We start from the raw sequence: 25,739 nt of genomic DNA on the forward strand, positions 1-25,739 counted from the left end.
AGCTGGAAATTCAAAAAATCAGAGTACATCTCCCCCTCCAAAGGAATGTAGCACATCACCAGCAAAGGAACAAAGCTGGACAGAGAATGACTTTGACGAGTTGAGAGAAGAAGGCTTCAGTCAATCAAACTTCTCAGAGCTAAAGGAGTAACCACGTGACCAGCGCGAAGAAACTAAAAACCTTAAAAAAAGAATGGAAGAATGGATAACTAGAATAACCAATGCAGAGAAGTTCATAAACGAACTGATAGAGATGAAAACCATGACATGAGAGCTACATGGCAAATGTACAAACTTCAGTAACCGACTCGATCAACTGGAAGAAATAGTATCAGTGATTGAAGAACAAATGAATGAAATGAAGCGAGAAGACAAGTTTAGAGATAAAAGAGTAAAAAGAAATGAACAAAGCCTCCAAAAAATATGGGATTACATGAAAACACCAAATCTATGTCTGATTGGTGTGCCTGAGAGTGACGGGGAGAATGGAACCCAACTGGAACACACTCTGCAGGGTATCATCCAGGAGAAATTCCTCAACCTAGTAAGGCAGGCCAACATTCAAATTCAGGAAATAAAGAGAATGCCACAAAGATGCTCCTCGAGAAGAGCAACTCCAAGACACATAATTGTCAGATTCACCAAAGTCGAAATGAAGGAAAAAATGTTAAGGGCAGCCAGAGAGAAAGGTCGGGTTACCCACAAAGGGAAGCCCATCACTCTAACAGCAGATCTCTCGGCAGAAACTCTGCAAGACAGAAAGCAGTTGGGGCCAATATTCAACATTTTTTTTTAATTGTTTTTCTTTTTATTTATTTATTTTTTTATTATTGTTATTATACTTTAAGTTCTAGGGTACATGTGCATAACGTGCAGGTTCGTTACATATGTATACTTGTGCCATGTTGCTGTGCTGCACCCATCAACTCGTCAGCACCCATCAACTCGTCATTTACATCAGGTATAACTCCCAATGCAATCCCTCTCCCCTCCCCCCTCCCCATGATAGGCCCCGGTGTGTGATGTTCCCCTTCCCGAGTCCAAGTGATCTCATTGTTCAGTTCCCACCTATGAGTGAGAACATGCAGTGTTTGGTTTTCTGTTCTTGTGATAGTTTGCTAAGAATGATGGTTTCCAGCTGCATCCATGTCCCTACAAAGGACACAAACTCATCCATTTTAATGGCTGCATAGTATTCCGTGGTGTATATGTGCCACATTTTCTTAATCCATTCTGTCACTGATGGACATTTGGGTTGATTCCAAGTCTTTGCTATTGTGAATAGTGCTGCAGTAAACATTCTTAAACAAAAGAATTTTCAACCCAGAATTTCATATCCAGCCAAACTAAGTTTCATCAGTGAAGGAGAAATAAAATCCTTTACAGACAAACAAATGCTTAGAGATTTTGTCACCACCAGGCCTGCCCTACAAGAGATCCTGAAGGAAGCACTAAACATGGAAAGGAACAACCAGTACCGGCCATTGCAAAAACATGCAAAAATGTAAAGTCCATCGATGCTAGGAAGAAACTGCATCCACTAACGAGCAAAATAACCAGCTAATATCATAATGACAGGATCAAATTCACACATAACAATATTAACCTTAAATGTAAATGGACTAAATGCTCCAATTAAAAGACACAGACTGGCAAACTGGATAAAGACTCAACACTCATCAGTTTGCTGTATTCTGGAGAACCATCTAACATGCAGAGGCACACATTGGCTCAAAATAAAGGAATGGAGGAAAATCTACATAGAAAATGGAAAACAAAAAAAGGCAGGGGTTGCAATCCTAGTCTCTAATAAAACAGACTTTAAACCATCAAAGATCAAAAGAGACAAAGAAGGCCATTACATAATGGTGAAGGGATCAATTCAACAAGAGCTAACTATCCTAAGTATACATGCACCCAATACAGGAGCACCCAGATTCATAAAGCAAGTCCTTAGAGACTTACAAAGAGACTTAGACTCCCATACAATAATAATGGGAGACTTTAACATCCCTCTGTCAACATTAGACAGATCAACGAGACAGAAAGTTAACAAGGAAATCCAGGACTTAACTGAGCTCTGCACCAAGCAGACCCAATAGACATCTACAGAACTCTCCAGTCCAAATCAAGGGAATATACATTCTTCTCAGCACTACATCGCACTTATTCCAAAATTGACCACATAGTGGAAAGTAAAGCACTCCTCAGCAAGTGTAAAAGAACAGAAATTATAACAAAGTGTCTCTCAGATCACAGTTCAATCACACTAGAACTCAGGACTAAGAAACTCAATCAAAAATGCTCAACTACATGGAAACTGAACAACTGGCTCCAGAATGACTACTGGGTACATAATGAAATGAAGGCAAAATAAAGGTGTTCTTTGCAACCAATGAGAACAAAGATACAACATACCAGTGTCTCTGGGACACATGTAAAGCAGTGTGTAGAGGGAAATTTATAGCATTAAATGCCCACAAGAGAAAGCTGGAAAGATCTAAAATTGACACTCTAACATCACAATTAAAAGAACTAGAGAAGCAAGAGCAAACACATTCAAAAGCTAACAGAAGGCAAGAAATAGCTAAGATCAGAGCAGAACTGAAGGAGATAGAGACACAAAACACCCTCCAAAACATCAATGAATCCAGGAGCTGGTTTTTTGAAAAGATCAACAAAATTGATAGACTGCTAGCAAGAATAATAAAGAAGAAAAGAGAGAAGAATCAAATAGACTCAATAAAAAAATGATAAAGGGGATATCACCACCGACCCCACAGAAATACAAGCTACCATCACAGAATACTATAAATACCTCTCTGCAAATAAACTAGAAAGCCTAGAAGAAATGGATAATTTCCTGGACACATACACTCTCCCAAGACTAAACCAGTAAGAAGTTGAATCCCTGAAGAGTCGAGTAGAAGGCTCTGAAATTGAGGCAATAATTAATAGCCTACCAACCAAAAAAAGTCCAGGATCAGACAGATTCACAGCCGAACTCAACCAGTGGTACGAGGAGGAGCTGGTAGCATACCTTCTGAATCTATTCCAATCAACAGAAAAAGAGGGAATCCTCCCTAACTCATTTTTTGAGGCCAACATCATCCTGATACCAAAGCCTGGCAGAGACACACCAAAAATGAGAATTTTAGACCAATATCCCTGATGATCATCAGTGCAAAAATCCTCAATAAAATACTGGCAAACCGGATCCAGTAGTACATAAAAAGTTTATCCACCATGATCAAGTGGGCTTCATCCCTCGGAGGCAAGACTGGTTCAACATACACAAATCAATAAACGTAATCCAGCATATAAACAGAACCAAAGACAAAAACCACATGATTATCTCAAAAGATGCAGAAAAGGCCTTTGACTAAATTCAACAGCCTTTAATGCTAAAAATTCTAAATAAATTCGGTATTGATGGAACATATCTGAAAATAATAAGAACTATTTATGAAAAACTCACAGCCAATATCATACTGAATGGGCAAAAGCTGGAAGCATTCCATTTGAAAATTGGCACAAGACAGAGATGCCCTCTCTCACCACACCTATTCAACATAGTGTTGGAAGTTTTGGCTAGGGCAATCAGGCAAGAGAAAGAAATCAAGGGTATTCAGTTAGGAAAAGAAGAAGTCAAATTGTTCCTGTTTGCAGATGACATGATTGTATATTTAGAAAACCCCATTATCTCAGCCCAAAATCTCCTTAAGCTGATAAGAAACTTCAGCAAAGTCTCAGGATACAAAATTAATGTGCAAAAATCACAAGCCTTCTTATACACCAGTAACAGACAAACAGAGAGCCAAATCAGGAATGAACTTCCATTCACAATTGCTTCAAAGAGAATAAAATACCTAGGAATCCAACTTACAAAGGACGTAAAGGACCTCTTCAAGGAGAACTAAAAAGCACTGCTCAGTGAAATAAAAGAGGACATAAACAAATGGAAGAACATACCATGCTCATGGATAAGAAGAATCAATATTGTGAAACTGGCCATACTGCCCAAGGTAATTTATAGATTCAATGCCATCCCCATCAAGCTACCAATGAGTTTCTTCACAGAATTGGAAAAAAACTGCTTTAAAGTTCATGTGGAATCAAAAAAGACTGCACATTGCCAAGACATTCCTAAGCCAAAAGAACAAAGCTGGAGGCATCATGCTACCTGACTTCAAGCTATCCTACAAGGCTACAGTAACCAAAACAGCATGGTACTGGTACCAAAACAGAGATATAGACCAATGGAACAGAACAGAGTCCTCAGAAATAATACCACACATCTACAGCCATCTGATATTTGACAAACCTGACAAAAACAAGAAATGGGGAAAGGATTCCCTATTTAATAAATGGTGCTGGGAATGTTGACTAGCCATAAGTAGAAAGCTGAAACTGGATCCTTTCCTTACTCCTTATACGAAAATTAATTCAAGATGGATTAGAGACTTAAATATTAGAGCTAATGCCATAAAAACCCTAGAAGAAATTGTAGGTAGTACCATTCAGGACATAGGCATGGGCAAAGACTTCATGTCTAAAACACCAAAAGCAATGGCAACAAAAGCCAAAATTGACAAGTGGGATCTAATTAAACTAAAGAGCTTCTGCACAGTAGAAGAAGCTACCATCAGAGTGAACAGGCAACCTACAGAATGGGAGAACATTTTCGCAATCTACTCATCTGACAAAGGGCTAATATCCAGAACTTACAAAGAACTCAAACAAATTTACAAGAAAAAAACAACCCCATCAAAAAGTGGGCAAAGGATATGAACAGACACTTCTCAAAACAAGACATTTATACAGGCAACAGACACATGAAAACATGCTCATCGTCACTCACCATCACAGAAATGCAAATCCAAACCACAATGAGATACCATCTTACACCAGTTAGAATGGCAATCATTAAAAAGTCAGGAAACAACAGATGCTGGAGAGGATGTGGAGAAATAATACCACTTTTACACTGTTGGTGGGACTGTAAACTAGTTCAACCATTGTGGAAAACAGTGTGGCAATTCCTCAAGGATCTGGAACTAGAAATACCATTTGACCCAGCCATCCCATTTCTGGGTATATATCCAAAGCATTATAAATCATGCTGCTATAAAGACACATGCACACATACGTTTATTATGGCACTACTCACAATAGCAAAGACTTGGAGTCAACCGAAATGTCCATCAATGACAGACTGGATGAAGAAAATGTGGTACATATACACCATGTAATACTATGCAGTCATAAAAAAGGATGAGATTGTGTTCTTTGTAGGGACATAGGTGCAGCTGGAAACCATCATTCTCAGCAAACTATCGCAAGAACAGAAAACCAAACACCGCATGTTCTCACTCATAGGTGGGAATTGAACAATAAGATCACTTGGACCCAGGAAGGGGAACATCACACACCAGGGCCTATTGTGGGGAGCAGGGAGGGAGAAGGGATACACCTAGTGTAAATGATGGATATAATGTAGGAGATACATCTAATGTAAATGATGAGTTAATGTGTGCAGCACACCAACATGGCACATATATACATATGTGGCAAACCTGCATGTTGTGCGCATGTGCCCTAGAAGTTAAAGTATAATAAAAATATTAATAAAAAAATTTCCTGTATTATCTTTGAGTCAATGATAAGATGTAGACATAAATTAAATAATATTTGAAACAAATCAAAATGGAAATAAAACATACCTAAACCTTTGTAATACAGCAGAAGTGGTATTAACATGGAAGTTTATAATGTTAAATGCCTACATCAAAGTAATAAAAAGTCTACAAATTAACAACCTACCATCACTACTCAATGAACTAGAAAATGTGAACAAACCAAACCCAAATCTAGTAGAAGAAAATTAACAAACATGAGAGCAAAAGCACATGAAATTTAGAGCAAATAAACAATATTAAAAAGCAATGAAATAAAGTTTGTTATTTAAAAAAATAATGAAGATTGACAGAACTCTCTCTAGAATAACCATGAGAAGAAGAGAGATGATTCAGATAAACACACTGGAAATGAAACATGAGTCATTATAACTGATATCAGAGAAATAAGATAACTGGAGATTACCATGAACAACTCTATGCTAATAAACTAGAAAAAGTAGAGGAAATGGATAAATTTCTGGAAACATACAACCTCCTAAGATTGAAACAGAAAAAAATAGAAATCATGAACAGATCAAATATGACTAGTGAGATTGAGTAATAATAATATTTTTTAAATCTCAACAAAGAAAGGCCCAGAACCAGATGGATTTATAGCTCAGTTCTAACCGACGTACACAGCAGAACTTATTCCAGGCCTACTGAAACAATTTTTTAAAAAAAATCAATACGGAAAGGATTATTTCTATCTCATTCTATGATGCCAATATCAACTAATTACCAATGCCAGTTATAAACATATGAAAATAAAAGAGAAAAAAATCTACAAACCAGTATCCCAGATAAACATAGATGTGAAAATCCTCAACAAAATTTTAACTAACTGAATCCAACACCACATCAGAAAGATTATATATCATGATCAAGTTAGTTTTATCCCAGAGATGAAAGGATGGTTCAACATACACAAATCAATAAAAGTAATTCACCACGTAAACAGAATTAAAAGCAAAAGCCATACGAGCATCTCTATAGAAGCAGAAAAAATTAATAGAATTCAGCATAACTTTATTATAAAAAGTCTTTTAAAACTAAGCATAGAAGAAACATACCTCAAAGTGATAAAAACCATATATAACAAGCCCATAGTCAACCTTATACTGAATGGGGAAAAGTTGAAAGCATTCTTTCTAAGAACTGAAACAAGACAAAAATGCCCATTTTCAATACTCCTTTTCAACGTAATACTGGCAGTTGTAGCCAGGGACGTCAGGCAAGAGAAAGAAGTAAAATGCATCTAAATTGAAAAATAAGTCAAATTATTTCTGTTTGCTGATGATATGACCTTATACACAGAAAATTTTAAAGATTCTACCCAAAAGACTCCTAGATTTGATAAGTGAATTCAGTAAAGTTTCAGGATACAAAATCAATGTACAAAAACTAGTAGCATTTCTATTTACCAGTAATAATCAAGCTTAGAGTCAAATCAAGTAGTCAGTTTGTTAGCATTTACAGTAGCTATAAAAATGAAATACCTGGAATGCATTTAACCAAGGAAGTGAAAAATACCTACAAGGAAAACTATCAAACACTGATTAAAGGAATTTGAGATGACACAAATAAATTGAAAAACATGTTATGCTCTTGAGACAGAAGAATGAACATCATTAAAATGGCTATATTATCTAAAGCAATCTACAGATTCATTTCAATTCTCATCAAAATACCAATGTAATTTTTCACAGAATTAGAAAAAAATCATAAAATTCATATGGAACCACCAAAGAGCTTGCATAGCGAAAGCAATCCTGTGCAAAAGGAACTAAGTTGGGTGCATCACATTATCTAATTTCAAATTATACTACAAAGCTATAGAAACTACAAAAGCGTGGTATTAGCATAAAAATAGACACATAGATCAAAAGAACAGAAGAGAGAACACAGAAATTAAGCCACATACCTGCAGCGAACTGGTCTTTGATAAAGTCAACAAAAGATAGACTCTGAAAAGGACATCGTAATCAAAAAGGGTTCTTGGAAAATTGAGAGGCCATACACAGAAGAATAAATCTGGACCTGTATCTCTCACCATATACAAAAATTTTCACAAATGTATTAAAGGCTTAAATGTAAGACCAAAACTACAAAAATACAGGAAGAAAACAAGAAACAGTATTCTGAACATCAGTTTTGGCTAAGATATCATGATAAAGACCTTAAAAACAAATGCACAATACCAAAAATAGACAAATGGGACCTAATTAAACTAAAGTGCTTCTTTACAACAAGAGAAATTATCAACAAAATAAACAGACAACGTACAGAATGGGATAAAATATTTACAAACAATACATCCAATAAAATATTAATAACTAGGTTCCACAAAGAACTTAGACATCTCAACAACAAAAAATAATTCTGCTAAAATGTAGGCAAATGGAATAAACAGGCTTTTTCAAAAGAAGACATACAAATGGCCAACAAACGTATAAAAAACTGCTTAACATTGCTAATCAATGAAATGCAAATTAAAATTTTGATTAGCTATTATATTACACCACAGTAGCTATTATTCAAAAGTCAAAAAATAACAGATATGGGAGTGTGTGGAGAAAAAAGGAAGCACTCATAAGCTTTAGTAGGAATATTAACGAGTATAACTTGTAATTAATGCAGTAGGTAGAGTTCTCAAAGAATTAAAAATAGAATTACCATTCTATGCAACAATTCCACTACTGGTTATCTACCCAAAAGGAAATAAATTTTATACAAAACGGTACCTACACTCATGTGTTTATAGCAGCATTGTTCACAACAGAAAATATATAGAATGAACTAAAGTGTGAATCAATGGATTATTGGATAAAGAAAATGTGGTGTATATATACAATGGATTGCACTCAGCCGTTAAAAAAGAGAATAAAGTCATTTTTCTTTTCCAGTAACATCGATGAAACTACAGGCCATTGTCTTGAGTGAATGGTTCGGAAACAGAAAGGCAAATACCACATTTTCACTTATAAGTGAAAGCTAAATAATGTATAGAACTGGACATAAGGAGTAAAATAATAGACATTGGAGACTCAAAAGGATGCGAGGGATCAGAGGGGATGAAGGATGAACAATTACTTAGTGGATACAACGTACATTATTAGGTTGGTGGCTACACTGAAACCCTAGACTTCACCATTATGCAATATATCCATGTAACAAAAGTACTTCCTCCTAAATTATAAATATTAAAACAAAAACACAAACACCTCTTTTGTTCACCTGACCTCCATAAGCCACTATTCTAACTATAGACTATAGTGTCATTTTAGGTCTCCTGGCATTAGTATCAGTTCAGAACCTATGTACAATATTCTCCAAAACTTCTGATTATTTTTCCCTAATTCTTCCATGCCAAAGATTGACATTATATGTTGTTGGGCATGTGGTGAGACCCATTCTTCCCTTCATTCAAGGGGTGTGAGTCTGTAAACTGGCTCAAGCGTGGGAGTTGATTGAAGGGCCATGACTCTGTTTTATGTTACAAGCTAGAATTTTGATCAATTGACCTAGGACTCCTCTGCTTATACAGATTTAGTAAGAATATAATGGACTTATTATCTGTCTCACTACTAGAAACGTGCTTAACTAACCAATGTCATAGGTCTGTATCAGTCAAATTATTCTGATTGCTGCTTTGACTCTTCTGCTTACCTAGTTTTTGTCAGTGAAGTGCTGTCACTTGGCCCCTGCCACTTGGGAATCAAATTATTTCTATTAAATTTATTTTATTAGTTCAATGCTATCAATCCTTCTTGCAATTTCTGACCTACAGAGAAAAGTGATCTTCAAAGATGATAGGGTTCCCACAAAAATTTATTTCTCATAATTGTGGCTAAGAATTGTTCCCAGTACCCTCCCAAGGTGGGGGAGAAGGTCTTAAATGATAAATATCCCTAAGAATTTGGATTCTTTCCTCTATAGTAGGTCAAGGCAGGACTGGAATTTCAACTTCATTTAGTGTAGGACACCTTTTCGTCTATGTTTTTCTAAACTTTTTTAGAGTTTTTCTGACACGCTGAGCTACAACACTAAATCCAGACTCTCTCCTTTGTGGGCCTATATCAATATATTTGGCCTGTTTCAGGTTTGTGTTTCTTCCACGATTATCCATACTTTTAATATCCATTGTCATGCATATTCCCTGGATTTATGTCTATATAAATTAGAAAAAAAAAAAACATGACCTGATGAGACTTGAGTCTAGTTATAGGTCTAGAAGCAAAGAAGGGTGGTCTGGTGGGTCCTAACAATGATCAGCAGTGTCTTACTTCTGCTTCTTCTCAGAGCTTAAGTTGTATTTTATTTCCATGCATATAATCTCTTGCTCACAGGTACCCAGATATCTGCAGTAACCCAGCAATTCATTTGTGCAATAGCTTTCACCACTGCTTTAAGCATTTTCCAACCTACAGTTTACACTATACTGAATTCTAGTCAGTATTCCAAGTCAGAAAAGACAAACCAGTTCCTCAGACTGTCCCCAGAGAGGCTAGAACTTTACAAGCAAGTTCCATTCATATTCTTTCATTCCAATGGAGGAACAAATAATATGATGGATTCTTTCAGACACTCAGTGCTGTGTCAGAGAGGCAGTGGGACAAGGACAAGCAGAAATGACATGAAATTTTCTAGCATTTTGAGTGTAGCTTTTTGTGTTTTTTTGTTTTGTTTGTTTGTTTTTGGCATTTCCGTGGTTGCTTCTTAGCTTGTTTCTAGAGTTCTCACAAAACTACTTTGCTCTATATCTGGTGGGGTATTTTTGTTTGTTTGTTTTTGTTTTGTTTTGTTTTGTTTTGTTTTGGTGTTTCCATGGGGCAATGAGGGCCTGGAGCTTTCTGGTCTGCTATCTTGCTGATGTCACTCTTCAGTAGTATCTCCTCTTCTCATCATGCTTGTCTATTTTTATATCTTTCTTTTATAAGGTTGTGGTTCACCTTGAAACTATTCTAGGAGCCTCAGTTCAACATGTTAAACTGAAGAAAATGAAGTACTCTTTTCAGTTGTGGATCACAATGATGTCAGCAAAGGGACATGATGGGAAGGTATGTTTGCCTCTTCCTTTCCTTACTTTATTCTTTGTGTAAACATTTATTGAGCTTCTATTGTGGGCCATATGTTAGAGGTGTAGGGAAAAGAAACTCCTGAAAAAATAAGTAAAATAGTAAAATATTTAAAGAAAGCACAGTTTGGTGAATGCTTTTCTAGCATAAGCATATATGGTTGTGTGATCACACAGAGTGTGCCCATTCCTATATGGAAGTCAACGAAGGCTTCTTGATGGAGGAGTTGCAGTCTCCCAAATCTTGAATGATTTGGAAACCTTAGCCAGGTAGAGAAGAGATAAAGATTATGCCAGGCAGAGGGGAAACCACAGCATGAACAAGGATATAGGGGAATGAGGTATGTTGTGTTCTGGGTACTGAGAACATGTAAGTTTCAATAAAGCATAAAGTGATTAGGTAACTTCAGTTGTCAAGTTCCAGACTGATACAGGTACTTGTGAAAGAAGCTTTCCTTATGCCAGGTTTTTTCAGGCTTGCTGAAGACTTTAAATATGAACAATTTGAGAAATATAAGATAAATTCAACATTCTGGAGAATTTAACTTTTGTGAATATAGGAATGTTTTCTGCCAATGGGAATATTTGTGTTAGAGCATGACACATCCAAATTTGAAGTGCAGGTTACCTCCTAGTTTTGTTATCTTGGGCAAGTTACTTAGCTATTCTGCAGTTTACTCATACATAAAGTTAAGCTATTGATACCTATGTTACAGATTTATTTTGTGGATTAACAATATTTTTTATAAGGTATCTCACATAGAGTAGCCCTTCCATAAGGCAGAACTCACACGATCCCCTCTACCTTAAAAAAAATAGTTAATTTTTAAATTTTTAAAAATAGACAGTTTTCTTTGTAGAAACACTTTGGAAATCTCTCAGAACAAAACGTTTATAAAAATTCACAAGGTGAGGATGTTTGGCTCTGAGATGAAAGTTTATAGTCAGAACTTTAGATGAAAACTAAAGCTGAAATCAAAAGCAAAAAGTTTATTTTGAGTTCACTTCCAGAAGACACTGTCTTATAATTTGGATAAACTGTTAACATACATGCTGACTGTCAAAACTGGTCCTGTAATTACAAATCTGGAAAAAAAAGAGAAGGGAAAAATCTGTTCTCCTCTTACTTTGAATCATGATGCCAGATTTAGAGGTGGTGGTCATAACCACTTTACCATGTTGCTCATTAATAATCACTTAAAATAGGTAGAAAAGAGATGTGGCCATTTTCTAAACCCTACTGTTTAATGTTAATGTAGCTCTTTTTTATTACAGACCTAATTTAAAATTTTTAAATTTTGTGACTATATAATAGTTGTATGTATTTATGGGGTATAGATGTTTTGACACATACATACAATGTGTGATTATGAAATCAGTGTAACTGGAGTATCTGTCAGTTTAAACATTTATTATTTCTTTGTGTTGTAACATTCCAATTCCACTCTCTTAGTTGTTTTATAATATACAACAAAGTACTTTAAACTGTAGTCACCCAATTGTGCTATCAAATACTGGACTTTATTCCTTCTCTTTTTATACTCAATAATCATCCCAACTTCTCTTGCAGTTTCTTTTGCATTTGCACTATAACATTTATTTCTTTCTATACTATATCTTAAAAATGATTGTAGTTATTATCATAGTCATATATTCAAAAACAAAATTCAACACTCAATAAAAGGAAATTCAAAAATAAGAAGAATCCGCTATTCCCCTGGTTGCTCAGAAATCAGTGTATCGATGCAGAAAGCCTGAAAAAGAAATGTACTATAACACCCTCATATTAACACAATAGACTCTGAGCAAAAGAAATCTTCACAATGCCAGATAAGGAAATCAAAATATTGACTTTAAAGAGGCTTAATGAAATTAAAGTGATTTTTTTTTTTTTTTTTTTTTTTTTTTTGTGACAGAGTCTCGCTCTGTTGCCTAGGCTAGACTGCAGTGGTGCAATCTTGGCTAACTGCAACCTCTGCTTCCCTTGTTCAAGTGATTCTCCTGCCTCAAACTCCTGAGTAGCTGGGGCTACAAGCACACACCACTACGCTTGACTAATTTTTGTATTTTTAGTGGAGATGGGGTTTCACCATTTTGGCCAGGCTAATCTCAAACTCCTGGCCTCAGGTGATCCAATCACGCTGGCTCCCTAAAGTGCTGGGATTACAGGCATGAGCCTCCACATCTGGCCCTTAAATGGAAATTTGTAAAGCAATACAAAGAAATTAGAATATCAATTTAGGCTGTTAATATGAAATTACTAAGAGGATAGATTTTCTTTAAAAAAAAAGTAATAATAACAGACATTTTGGAACTTATAAACTCATTGAAGGGGTTACAAAAACATTCCAAAGACCAAGCAGAAGGAAGACTCTCAAAATGTGAAGACACATCTTTTGAAGTAATCTAGTCAAACAAAAATAAAGACAAATGAACAAAGCCCTTAAGATGAGTGTGCAAAAATAACAATACTTACAATTTGTTGGTATTACTGGCGTAGAAAGAAAGATTTAAAAAAAGTTTAGAAATCCTATTTAAGAAAATTGTTTATAGAAGCATCTCAAGTGCAGCAAGAGATTTAGACATCCAGATATAGTAGTCCCAACAATCCCAAGACAAATACATTGCAAAAAGGCATATTAAATCAGAATACCTAAAGTCATTATAAAAGAAATACTTTCATGATCAGCAAGAAAAATGGATCTAGTCACCTATGAAAGAAACCCCATCAGACTAAGAATGAACTTCTTAGCAGAAACTTCACAGGTCAGAAGAAAATGGAATGGGATTTACAAATTGCTGAAAGAAAAAATATAATTAAAAATTTTATATCCAGCATGATTAACCTTCATAAATGAAGGAGAAATAAAGTCTTTTCCAGACAAGCAATTGTTGAGGGAATTTATCACCACTAGACCAGACCTAAAACAAATGCTCAAAAATGTCCTTGACATGGAAACAAAAGGTATATGTTCATGATTATGATAACTCATTAACATATAAAACTCAATGGTCTTATAAAACAATCACACAAAGGAGGAAGAAAAGTCAAATTGTGAATACAACAAAATTTTACCAAACCATAAAGACAAACAGAGAAAAAGAAACAAACAATGTATAAAACAACTAGAAAAGATTTAATGACCTTACAGAAAATAAACCTCATATATAAATATTAACCTTGACCTCAAATGGATTAAATACTCTACTAAAAAGAGATAGATTGGCAGAAAATATAAGAAACATGATCCATCTAAATGCTGCTTCCAAGAAACTCACCTTTTCTGTAAATACATACATAGACTGAGAGGAAAGGATTGAAAAAAGATATTTTATGGAAGTAGAAACCAAAAAGGAGTAGGAGTAGCTAAATCTATACTAGATATAAGAGATATTAAATTAAAACGTTAAAAAAAACAAATTAGGTCAATGCATAATGATAAAAGGATTAATTCAACAGGAGGATATAACATTACTCAGTATATATGCACTCAATACTGGAGCACCCAGATTCATAAAACAAATATTACCATATCTAATAAGAGAGGTGAAAAATAATACAATAATAGTGTGGGGCTTCAACAGCCCACTCACAGCATTAGACATCATTTAGATGGGAAATCAACAAAGAAATATTGAACTTATTTGGACTTTAGGTGCAATAGACCTAACACACCTTGACAGAAAAATCTACTCAACAACTGTGAAATGTACATATTTTTTCACATAAGCACATGGAACATTCTCCAACATAGACCATGTATCACCTTGTATAGACCTTGTATTTTAGGCCACAAAACGAGTCTCAGTGAATTTTTTAACATTAAAAACTTATCAAGAATCTTCTCAGGCCACGCTTGAATAAAACTGAATATCACTACCTTTAGAAACTTTGGAAACTATACAAATACGTGGAAATCAAACATGTTTCTTAATGATTATTGTGTCAATGAAGAAATTAAGGTGGACATTATAACAATTTTTGAAACAAATGAAAAGGAAAATACAACCCATCAAATTCTGTGGGATACAGAAAAAGGAGTTCCAAGATTCCAAGAGTCCAAGAGGGATGTTCATAGCATTAAATGCCTATGCTAAAAAAGTAGGAACATTACAAATTAACAACCTAACGATGGACTGCCAAGAACTAGAAACACAGAACAAACTAAACCAAAAAACCAAAAATTGACAGAAGAAAATGAGTAAAAAAAAAAAAAAAAAAAAAAAAAAAAAAAAAAAATCCTAGTAGAACTAAATAGAGACCAAAAAGTAAAGGTAAAAATACAAAAGGTCACTGAAACAAGAAGTCTTGGTTCTTAAGAAAGATAAACAAAATAATCCACTCTCCAGATTAATCATGAAAAAAAAGAGAGAGAGATTACAACAAAATCAGAAATGAAAAAAGAGAGATTACAACAAAACCAGAAATGCAAAAGAAGACATTATAAATGAAATCACAAAAATACAAAGATTCTTTTTTTTCATATTTTTATTTTCCATTTACCTTTTTAACTTGAAGTGTATGCTTTTTTTTTATCTGTAGGATCCATTTATTAGGAAATTTAATCATAATTGAATCTTTTAATTTAATTAAAATGTTTTTTCTTTTTCTTTTTTTAATTTTTTTATTTTTATTTTTTATTTTTTAAATTATTATTATACTTTAAGTTCTAGGGTACATGTGCATAACGTGCAGGTTTGTTACATATGTATACTTGTGCCATGTTGGTGTGCTGCACCCATCAACTCGTCAGCACCCATCAACTCGTCATTTACATCAGGTATAACTCCCAATGCAGTCCTTCCCCCCTCCCCCCTCCCTGTGATAGGCCCCGGTGTGTGATGTTCCTTAAAAATTATTATTAAAAGCTCTGCTTCCACAAACAAGAAAACCTAGAGGAAATAAATAAATTAATTTCTGGAAATATGCAACCTCCCAAGTTTGAATCAGGAAGGAATAGAAAACCTGAGCAGACCCATAATGAATAGCAACATTGAATCAGTAATAATTTTTAACAAAGTAATCTCAGAACTAAATGGACTTGCAGATGAATTATTCCATACACACAAAGAAGAATAAACAATTCTTTTGAAATTGTTCCAGAAGTTAAAAGAGCAGAGAATTCTTCATAACTCATTCCATGACACCACTATCACCCTGATACCAAAACCAGACAAAAACACAACCACCACAGAAAATCTATAGATCAGTATTCCTGAAGGGCATAGATGCAAAAATCCTCAGCAAAATACTAGAAAGCCAAATTCAACAGCATATCAAAAAGATAATATGCCATAAACAAGTGGGTTTTATATTAGGAATATAAGGATGGTTTAACATATACAAATCAATAAAGGTGTTATATTACATAAACAGAAATAAAAAAACATATAATTTTCTCAATAGATGCAGGAAAAGCATTTAATAAAATTTAGAAACGTTTTATTATAAGCAGTGTCAACAATCTAGGCATAAAATGAACATATTTCAATGTAATAAAGGCCACATACAACAAACCCAAATCTAATATGACACTGAATGGAGAAAAGTTGAAGGCATTTCCTCTAAGAACTAGAACAAGACAAGGATGCCCACTTTCACCACTCCTATTCAACATAGTACTGAAAGTCCCAGCCAGAGCGATCTGGCAAAAGAAAGAAATAAAAGATATCCAAATTGGAAAAAAGGAAGTCAAAATTTTTCCTGTTATCTGATAATATAATCTTATATCTAGAAAAACCTAAAGACTCCAAAAAAAAATTCAGTAAAGTTTCAGGATACAAAATCCATGTATAAAAATAAGTAGCATTTTTATATGTGAAAATTTGATTTGTTGTATGTAGAACAATGAAAGTGGACGCCTGTCTTTCACCATATACAAAAATCGACTCAAGATGTATTAAAATCTTTCATCGTATACAACATGTGTACTCCTGTGGACACTACAGCTGGGAAAGTGCTAGATTAAACATTAAGCTAGCACAGTACTGGGTCTCATCCAAGGCTCATGGCAACTACTGCCTGACTTATGTTTATAGGAGACTCAAGTGCTCTTCAGTCTGAAGGTGGGGAATTCTCCTGGTACTGGGTTCTTCCCTTCAGTACAGTCAATTCCCTTCTGACTAGAGTGGGTCTAGAAAGACCATACAGGAGCTAAGGCCTGTTATTGGGGGCTTCAGGGATCTCCTTGTTGCTTCATTTTACTATAGCTAAGCTGGTACCCAAGTTGCAAGACAAAATCCTCTGTACTCTTCCCACTCCTTTCCCAAAGCCACAGAAGTCTCTTCACCAGCTACATTGCCTGGAGTTAAAGGAAGGGTGATGTATGCACTCTTTTGGCCACCACAGCTGGTGTTGCACTAGGTTGGGTGCATCCAAAATCAATTGCCTCTGAGAGAACAGTGTAGCTCCAGGGTTTTTCCAAGGACTATTAGTCCTTGTGGCCTGATGGTCACTCAAATTTGCTTCAGGCCTAGGGCCATGTTAGTCAGCTAGTGGTAGAGCCAGCCAGGACTCCTTCCACTGGAGCTTAGAATTTTCCTCATTCAGAACCACTATAATGTTCCCTGCTTTGGTGCTAGCATAATTTTTCACTATGTTGCATACCAGTGGGACAGGGCAAGACTGGGTTCCAATGCAAAGTAGCCCATTCACTTAACTCACAGTCCTGTAAGCAAACAAATTGTCTTATAATGAGGTGCTGATGGACAATGGGGGAGGGTTGGTGTAGGCGATACAAGACCATCTTTCCTACACTCTTCAATGACTCTTTTATTGATATTTTGTTAAAACCAGTGATTGTGATTGCTGACTTTATTGGTTATTATGAATGTGCTTTATTGCATGCATAGTTGTTTAATTTGGTGTTCTTTCAAGGAGACTGATTGCTGAAGCATTCTATTCAGCCATCCTGCTCTGCCTCCACTTCCCTATAACAGGTTTATTGAGTTATAATTCATGTACCATGCAATGTGCCTATTTAATGCATACAATGTAATGGATTTTAGTACATTCAGAATTGTGCAACAATCATCACAATTTTAGAATATTTTCATCATTCCTAAAAGAGACCTCATACTCATTATCAGTCACTCTACAGTCCACTTGCCCCTCCATAGCCTTAAGTAACCAGTAATCTACTTTCTGTCTCTATAGATTTGATTATTCTGGATATTTCATGCAAATAGTCTCATAAGTGTGTGGTGTCTTGTTACTGACTTCTTTCACTGGGCACAATTTTTCAAGTTTTATCTATATTGTATCATATATCAGCACTTACATTGTGTGACTAATATTTTATTAATAAATTTTATTTATGTATTCATCAATTGACTGGTATTTGGCTGTTATGCATAATCCTACTATAAAACTTTTATAGATATTTTTGTCTTTACTATTTTGAGAAAATATTCTTGTATTTTATTTCTTGTTTTCAATCTCAGGAACCTTTGAAATTTGTGGATTTGCTTGGTGACCATGGGAAACATGTCAATCCTCTGTGGGAGCTGATCAAATGGTGCCTGGGTCTGTCAGTGTACACCATCCCTTCCATTGGTATGTAAATCATCTTCTACCTAGACCAGTTTGATGTCCTGTAATATTTCTTAATATCTAAATATAAATTTTTGACTAAAAGCCCCATGCAAGTACAAAATCCAGGGGGGCAGTGAAATCTTAAAGCTCCAAAATGATCTCCTTTGACTCCATGTCTCTAATCCAGGTCATGCTGATGCAAGAGGTGGGTTCCCGTGGTCATGGGCAGCTCCACTCCTATGGCTTTCCAGGGTATAGCCTCCCTCCAAGTTGCTTTCATGTGTTGTCATTGAGTGTCTGTGGCTTTTCTGGGTGTACTGTGTAAGCTATCAGTGGATCTACCATTCTGGGGTCTGGAGGACAGTGGCCCTCTTCTCACAGCTCCACTAGGCAGTGCTCCAGTGGGAACTCTGTGTGGGTGCTACAACCCCACATTTCCCTTCCACACTGCCCTAGCAGAGGTTCTCTATGAGGGCCTTGTCCCTGCATCACACCTCTGTCTGGGCAGTCAGGCATTTCCATACAAACTGTAAAATCTGGGCAGAGGTTCTCAAACATCAATTCTTGATTTTTGTTCACCAACAGGCCCAACACCACATGGAAGCCACCAAGGCTTGGGGCTTCCATCCTTTGAAGCAATTACCTGAGCTCAACCTTACCCCTTTTAGCCATGATTCCAGCCATAGCTGGAGGGGCTGGAATGCTGGGCACCAAGTCCCTGGGCTGCACACAGCAAGAGGGCCCTGGGCCTGGTCCACGAAACCATTTTTCCTCTTAGGTCTCTGAACCTGTGATGGAAAGGGCTGCCACAAAGGACTCTGAAATGCCCTGGAGACATTTTCTCCATTGTCTTGGAGATTAACATTTGGATCCTCCTTACTTATGTAAATTTCTGCAGCCAGCTTGAATTTCTCCTTAGAAAATGGGTTTTTTCTTTTCTATCTATCGTAAGGCTGCAAATTTTCCAAACTTTTATTCTCTGTTTCCCTTTTCTGAGGGACTTGCTCTCATGTCCAGGCTGGAGTGCAGTGGTGCAATTATGACTCACTACAGCGTTGACCTCCTGGGCTTAAGCAATCCTCCTGCCTCAACTCCTAAGTAGCTGGGACTACAGGGGCTCACCACCACACCTGGCTAATTTTTGTATTTTTCGTAGATATGGCGTTTCATCATATTGCCCAAGCTGGTCTTGAACCCCTGGGTTCAAGTGATCTGCCAACCTTGGCCTTGAGAAGTGCTGGGATTACAGGCATGAGCCACCGTGCTCAGCTATAATGGGTTTTCAATTATGTGAACAATCCTTATGATGTACTATGCAGTAGCAGAGGCTAGAAATGTTATATGTAGCATTACTAAAACAAACTAGAAGGAGTTAAAAGTAAATGATTGACAATAGATGGTAAGATTATAAAGTTTTCTTTTTCATCACTTACTTTCTCAGTGTTCTATAATGAACATGTATTACTTGAATAAGGAAAGATAAAAAACACTATGAATTAAAATGAAGTTTATTACCTTAATTTGATATATGTTATCATTCTGTAGGGCTGGCTTTGTTGGAAGAAAAGCTCAAATATAACAATGAGAAATACCAAAAGTTTAAGGCAGTGGAAGAAAGCCTGCGTAAAGAGCTGTTGGAGATGTTAGGTGATGATGGTGTATTCTTATATCCCTCACATCCCACAGTGGCACCTAAGCATCATGTCCCTCTAACACGGCCTTTCAACTTTGCTTACACAGGTACCTAATTGTATTCCTTGCATTCTGTAATCTTAAAGAAATAGAGATGTATGTTTCCAAGGAAAACATAATTTTCTTTTGCAGTTGGACAAGTTTTAAACATGCAGGTATAAAAATGTTGTGTGATTGAAAACTCCAGAAAACAGTTGCTAATGTCATATGTGGAATATACTTTGCCAATATCTGGTTTCTCCCCAAAACCCTACAAGTGCATATGAGTATCCACATTTTACAGAACTGTGCCTCAGGGAGGTTCAGCCACTTGTCTTCTATCCCACAGTGTGATCACACTAGATGCAAAGTCTCCCCTGGCTGCTCTGAATTAAACCAAGTTAAGCTTTTCTCAGGATCTCTGGCTTCCCAGAAGATTCTCGTACAAAAGACAATTCTCCAAGGGATCGTTTACTTGCCTTAGCTATCATCCCCTTTGAATTCAATTCATTCTATTGTTCACCAAACTAGTTTTCTTCGCCTAGTTTTTAAGCTATGGATGGATCATGATTATGTGAGGTCTAAAGGCCCATGGATCCGTACTAGGTCAGTTTCTATGGTTTCTCCAGGGTCTTGTCCCAGGGAACCACACTATTCTTTGAGATGAAGATAGAAAAGTCTTCATCAAATATGCATTCTCACCCAAAAAACCTGTGGTCCACTTAAAGTTGGAATTTGGAATCCTTTGCTCTGCAATTTTCTACTTGTGCATCTTAGAGGAAAACATTGAATGTTTCTCAACTTATTTCCTATCTAGGAAGTCAGGGTAATCTATGCCTTGCAGTGTTGCTGTTAAGATTAAATGAAATAATACATGTAAATTAATTAACATAAGGGTTGTGGAGGATGAGAGAGAGGATATTAAATAGTCTCTATCCTTAATTTCCTCACCCTTACTCTCTCCCTGGCTTTGGTCACTCACTCTTAATTTCTTCCTTCCTGTCTTCCTGTCTCTTTCTTTCTCTCTCTCTCTCTCTTTCTTTCTTTCTTTCTTTCTTTCTTTCTTTCTTTCTTTCTTTCTTTCTTTCTTTCTTTCTTTCTTTCTTTCTTTCTTTCTTTCTTTCTTTCTTTCTTTCTTTCTTTCTTTCTTTCTTTCTTTCTTTCTTTCTTTCTTTCTTTCTTTCTTTCTTTCTTTCTTTCTTTGATTCCTTCCTCCCTCCCTCCCTCCCTCCCTTCCTTCCTTCCTTCCTTCCTTCCTTCCTTCCTTCCTTCCTTCCTTCTTTCATGGAGTTTCGCTTCTGTTGCCCAGGCTGGAGTGCAATGGCACAAGCTCGGCTCACTGCAACCTCCACCTTCCAGGCTCAAGCGATTCTCCTGCCTTAGCCTGCCAAGTAGCTGGGATTACAGGAGTCTGCCACCACACCAGGCTAATTTTTGTATTTTCAGTTGAGACAGGGTTTTGCCATGTTGGCCAGGCTGGTCTCGAACTCCTGACCTCAGATGATCTGCCTGCCTTGGCCTCCCAGAGTGCTGGGATTACACACATGAGCCACCGTGCCCGGCCTTAATTTCTTAAGTCTTTGAAAAAAGTTGCTGCCTAAATTGCTCTGTTTAAGTTTCTAGCACCTAGCTCCTCGGTTTCTGAAGACAGGTAAAATACTTTAGTCAGTAGGCTAGAATCCAAGGAGAAATATACTGTTTATACCTTTTGGGGAGGATTTTCCTCAGCTTGAGGCTTCCTATGGTTTGCAACTTTTCCCTCTAGTTTAGTCTTGAACACATTTAAAGAGTGTCCCTTGTAAGCCAGATGATATTCTAGGTAATATTGATACAAGACTCATGATAGATGATAACTGCAATTTAGCAAGTTTCTAATATATATGAAGTACTAGGAGCCAGAAATTCTATACATTATCTCATTTATGTTTCCCCCAAATCCCTCACAACAGCTGAAGTTATCTTTGTGTAAAACCTGAGAAGGGAAACTGAATGACTTATAAAGTGATTTAAGGGTCAGGGTCAGGACTGAAATTCAGTTGTATTCTATCTGACTTTAAATGCAATGTCATTTTCACTACATGTATGGGTTGATAACACTCAGTTATGTTTTGTTTTTATTGTCTTTACTAAAGCTGAAAATATATGAGGTTTGGGAGATCTTTTGTCAAAGATGTAGAATTGTTGGATGCCAAATAGGTTAATGTTTTATTGCTGATTCTTTTTTTTTTTTTCCTACTGAGACATTCTCCTCTGTTTCCCAAGCTTGTATAAGTTTCTTATGTTTGTCTCCTACTTACAAGATGGGTAAATTAAATCAGATATTTAATTTTTGGGCCTTGGCTTTCTTACAGCTAAGGTGAGGATGCTACGTTGACTTTGAAGGATGGTTGGAAGGATTTAATGTAATAATGTGTAGAGTACTTTAAAATTATTGATAATAGTGATGATAATACCATTTATTGAAGACATGTATATGTTTATATTGATATTAATATAGGTAATATCAATATCCCTGCTTTACTTCATAGTATTAGTTATATGTGTTTTCCTTGTTTTATCTATTCCTAGAATTGTTCTGAGTTTTACATCTCTCATCTCATTTTATCTTACAGCAGCCCTATAAAAAGGAGAAACTATTAGTGTCCTCATTTTACAGATGAAGGAATTTAGACACAAAATTCTTTAGGAGACATTTGCAAAGTCACATAGCTAAGATAGTATTGGAACTGGGACTTTATCCCAGGCCCTATGATTTCAGAGGAAGTGACCTTATTTATTACACAGAAGAGGAAACAGGAGGCTGAATAGGGTCTCTCAGCTATGAAGTGAAGTGATAAGGATTCAAACCCAGGTCTGTCTGACTCTAAATCCTACTGCTCTTAATTAACTCTCTTCTCTTGTTCTTCTGCCTCACTTGGTGCTCAGTGAACCAAAGTACCTTCTCTTACTTTGCTTCATTGACACTCTACAACGAGAATCAATTTATTAAGCGTGTATTGTGGACTATACGGTATGCACTGGTGTTAGATGAATCAGATACATTCCATGCCCTCAGGGAGCTCCTAGCTTAGTACAAGAGAGAAGAAAAATGTTAACAGAGAATTTCAATAGAAGAAAACAAAGGAAGGCTTTCTGGAATAGGTGACCCCTGACCTGGATCCTGAAGGAGAACTAGAAATTAGTCAGAGGAAGGATGTTGGGTAAGTATTACAGTGGTCCAGGCAGTAGGAACCCCATGAGCAATGGAATAGAAAAACACATCAGGAACACTGTGGACAGAGGGTATAAACACTACACTAACTGGAGAGAGTAAATTTTTAATAGAGGAGTGAGAGGAGGAGCATGAGTTTGAAAAGGTAAGCATGTCATGGAGAACATTCACAGCCATGCTAAAAACTGCAAAAAAAAAAACACCTTATATTATTTGTCTTGGCAACCTGCCTCATCCTCCTTTCTTTGCATAATGTCACTGGAATAACACAGCAATGAAAGAGAATAATCTAGTCTACAGATTCTTTGAACATTTGATTAGCCTATGCTATTTCCTGGTAACATGCAATCAACAATGTTTCATATCATTGTATCTCAAATAAGTTATTTACAGCTTTCTTCCACTTTAGTCATACAATGATTATCAACATAACACCTATATGTCATAATAATTGGGAGAGGTGATTACCAGGACAGATGGAAGGAAACAGCTAACAAAAGTGGCCTTCCACTGGCTTTCTCCCCTCTCCCCACTTCAGTTTAGATGTCTGTACTCAAAGATCTCTTGGACTATTTATATCCTGAGATGAACAGCATTGGCCATACAACATTTTAAAGATCTCATCTGAGAAACCCACTGATATTGGTTCCAGGAATGTTAAGCAGATCTTTTGTGACTTCTTCAGCATCCAACATTAGCATGAAACTCAAGATTTATATGTTAGGTTTGGCAAAATCATAACATGCCACCCTCAAGAGTCCATCTTGTACCCATGCCAATCATTAACAATTGATCACAGCATTCTTTTTCTCTGAGAACAAACTTGGCTTTGTGATGTTTCAACAGAGTGGGCTTGGTCACCTCCCCAATTGATAAGCTAGACACAAAAAATAAAATGTTCACGTAGTCTAAGCAAAGATTCTCCATAACAAAATAGTCTGCAATATTGTTAGCTCCTCAAAGGCTGTGGTCTGTATCTATCTTGTTCACCTATGTAATCCCCGTTGACTAGGACATTGCATTGTTGCACAAAATGCATAATTCTTTTTGTTAAACTAACAAATGTATAATTAAAAATATGAATAAGAATAAGCATCCCAGAATAGCAGTAATAAGCTCAGCAAATTCTCTCTCAAACAAACCAACAATAAAACTGAAAAATTACTGGAAACAACCATTTCAGGTGTGAAAATGATCAAATGGCATAAAGCATTCAGGAGCATTTATTCAAGAAAAATTAGTGATTCCTACAAGAAAAATTGTAGTCTATGATATTTAAGCTGGGACCTGTTTTCCCCCTCCACTTCTCAGATACAACTTTGAGGTACAAAAGTTTCTCACTGAGTAGAGTAAGGCAGACCTTAAAGACTGACAACTCCCATTCTTTCCAGACCCATGTTACACAGCATCTGTTGTGGGCAAGTAGAGAATACTGCTACATCCAACAGCTTCCATTACCTGTGGCACCTTATAGAAGTTCCAAACAAGGTCATGGCTGGTCATAAGTACTTGCAGCTCTTCAACCCTGCCCAAGAGAGGCTGATTTTACATGGAGCAGAATATGGAAGATCTTAGATGCAAAAAATTCCATGAAAGCTAACATTTCAGTGATACTAACAAAATTCTTAGCAACATACTCCAGAGGTAGAGAAAAATCAGAATCAAGAGTTGATAAGACATATTACACACCCAATATAGAAGTATCTGGATTCATAAAGTAAGTTCTTCCTAACCAATGAAAAGATTTAGACAGCCACAAATAATGGTGGGGGATTTTAACACCCCACTCACAGAGTTAGACAGATCACTGAGGCAGAAAGCTAACAAAGAAATTCTGGACTTAAACATGACACTTGACCAATTGGACCCAATCAACCTCTACAGGGTACTCCACACAACAACCACAGAATATATATTTTTCTCATCCATACACAGAATATATTCTAAGGTCCACCACATCCTTGGACATAAAGCAAATCACAATAAATTCAAAGAAATCAAAACCATACCAACCAGATTCTCAGACCATAGTGTAATAAAAGCAGAAATCAATACCAAGATCTCTCAAAACTACCAAAAAAGTGGAAATTAAACAACTTTCTACTGAATAACTCTTAGGCAAAAAACAAAATTAAGACAGTAATTAAAAATTACTTTGAAATTAATGAAATAGTAGACACAGCTTACTCTCTCTGATGCAGTTAAGATGCAATTTGAGATGCAGTTAAAGCCGTGATAAGAGACAAATTTGTAGTGTTAAACACCTTCATCAAGAGGTTAGAAAGATTTCATATTAACAACCTAAAGACACAGTCAGAAAAACAAGAAAAAAAAGAACATCCAACTCCAAATATAGTAGAAGAAAATAAACAACTAAATCAGAGAACTGAGCTAAATTGAGACCCAAAATTCCATACAAAAAGTCAATGAAAACAAGTGTTGATCCTTCAAAAGAATAAACAAGATTGATATACCATTAGATAAACTAACAAGGAATAAAAAAAAAAAAAAATCCAAACGAGCACAATAAGAAACAACAAAGATGACATTACAATTGATTCCACAGAA

The 25,739-nt window shown here is 36.1% G+C and overlaps 1 protein-coding gene across 3 annotated transcripts in view; it reads left to right on the forward strand.

The window, feature by feature from the left end:
• Positions 1-25,739, forward strand: part of FAAH2 (fatty acid amide hydrolase 2) — a 208,772-nt gene that overhangs the window by 166,390 nt on the left and 16,643 nt on the right. For 2 of the 3 annotated variants that reach the window (XM_005593740.5, XM_005593741.5), the window contains 3 exons: positions 10,619-10,738; positions 18,199-18,310; positions 19,835-20,029. In XM_005593740.5, the coding sequence (XP_005593797.1) occupies positions 10,619-10,738; positions 18,199-18,310; positions 19,835-20,029 (427 nt within the window). The remainder of the gene's footprint in view (positions 1-10,618; positions 10,739-18,198; positions 18,311-19,834; positions 20,030-25,739) is intronic. The other variant, XM_045384213.3, reaches the window with a different exon arrangement.

The sequence above is a fragment of the Macaca fascicularis genome, chromosome X (genome assembly GCF_037993035.2).
Source record: "Macaca fascicularis isolate 582-1 chromosome X, T2T-MFA8v1.1".
Classification (NCBI taxonomy): domain Eukaryota; kingdom Metazoa; phylum Chordata; class Mammalia; order Primates; family Cercopithecidae; genus Macaca; species Macaca fascicularis.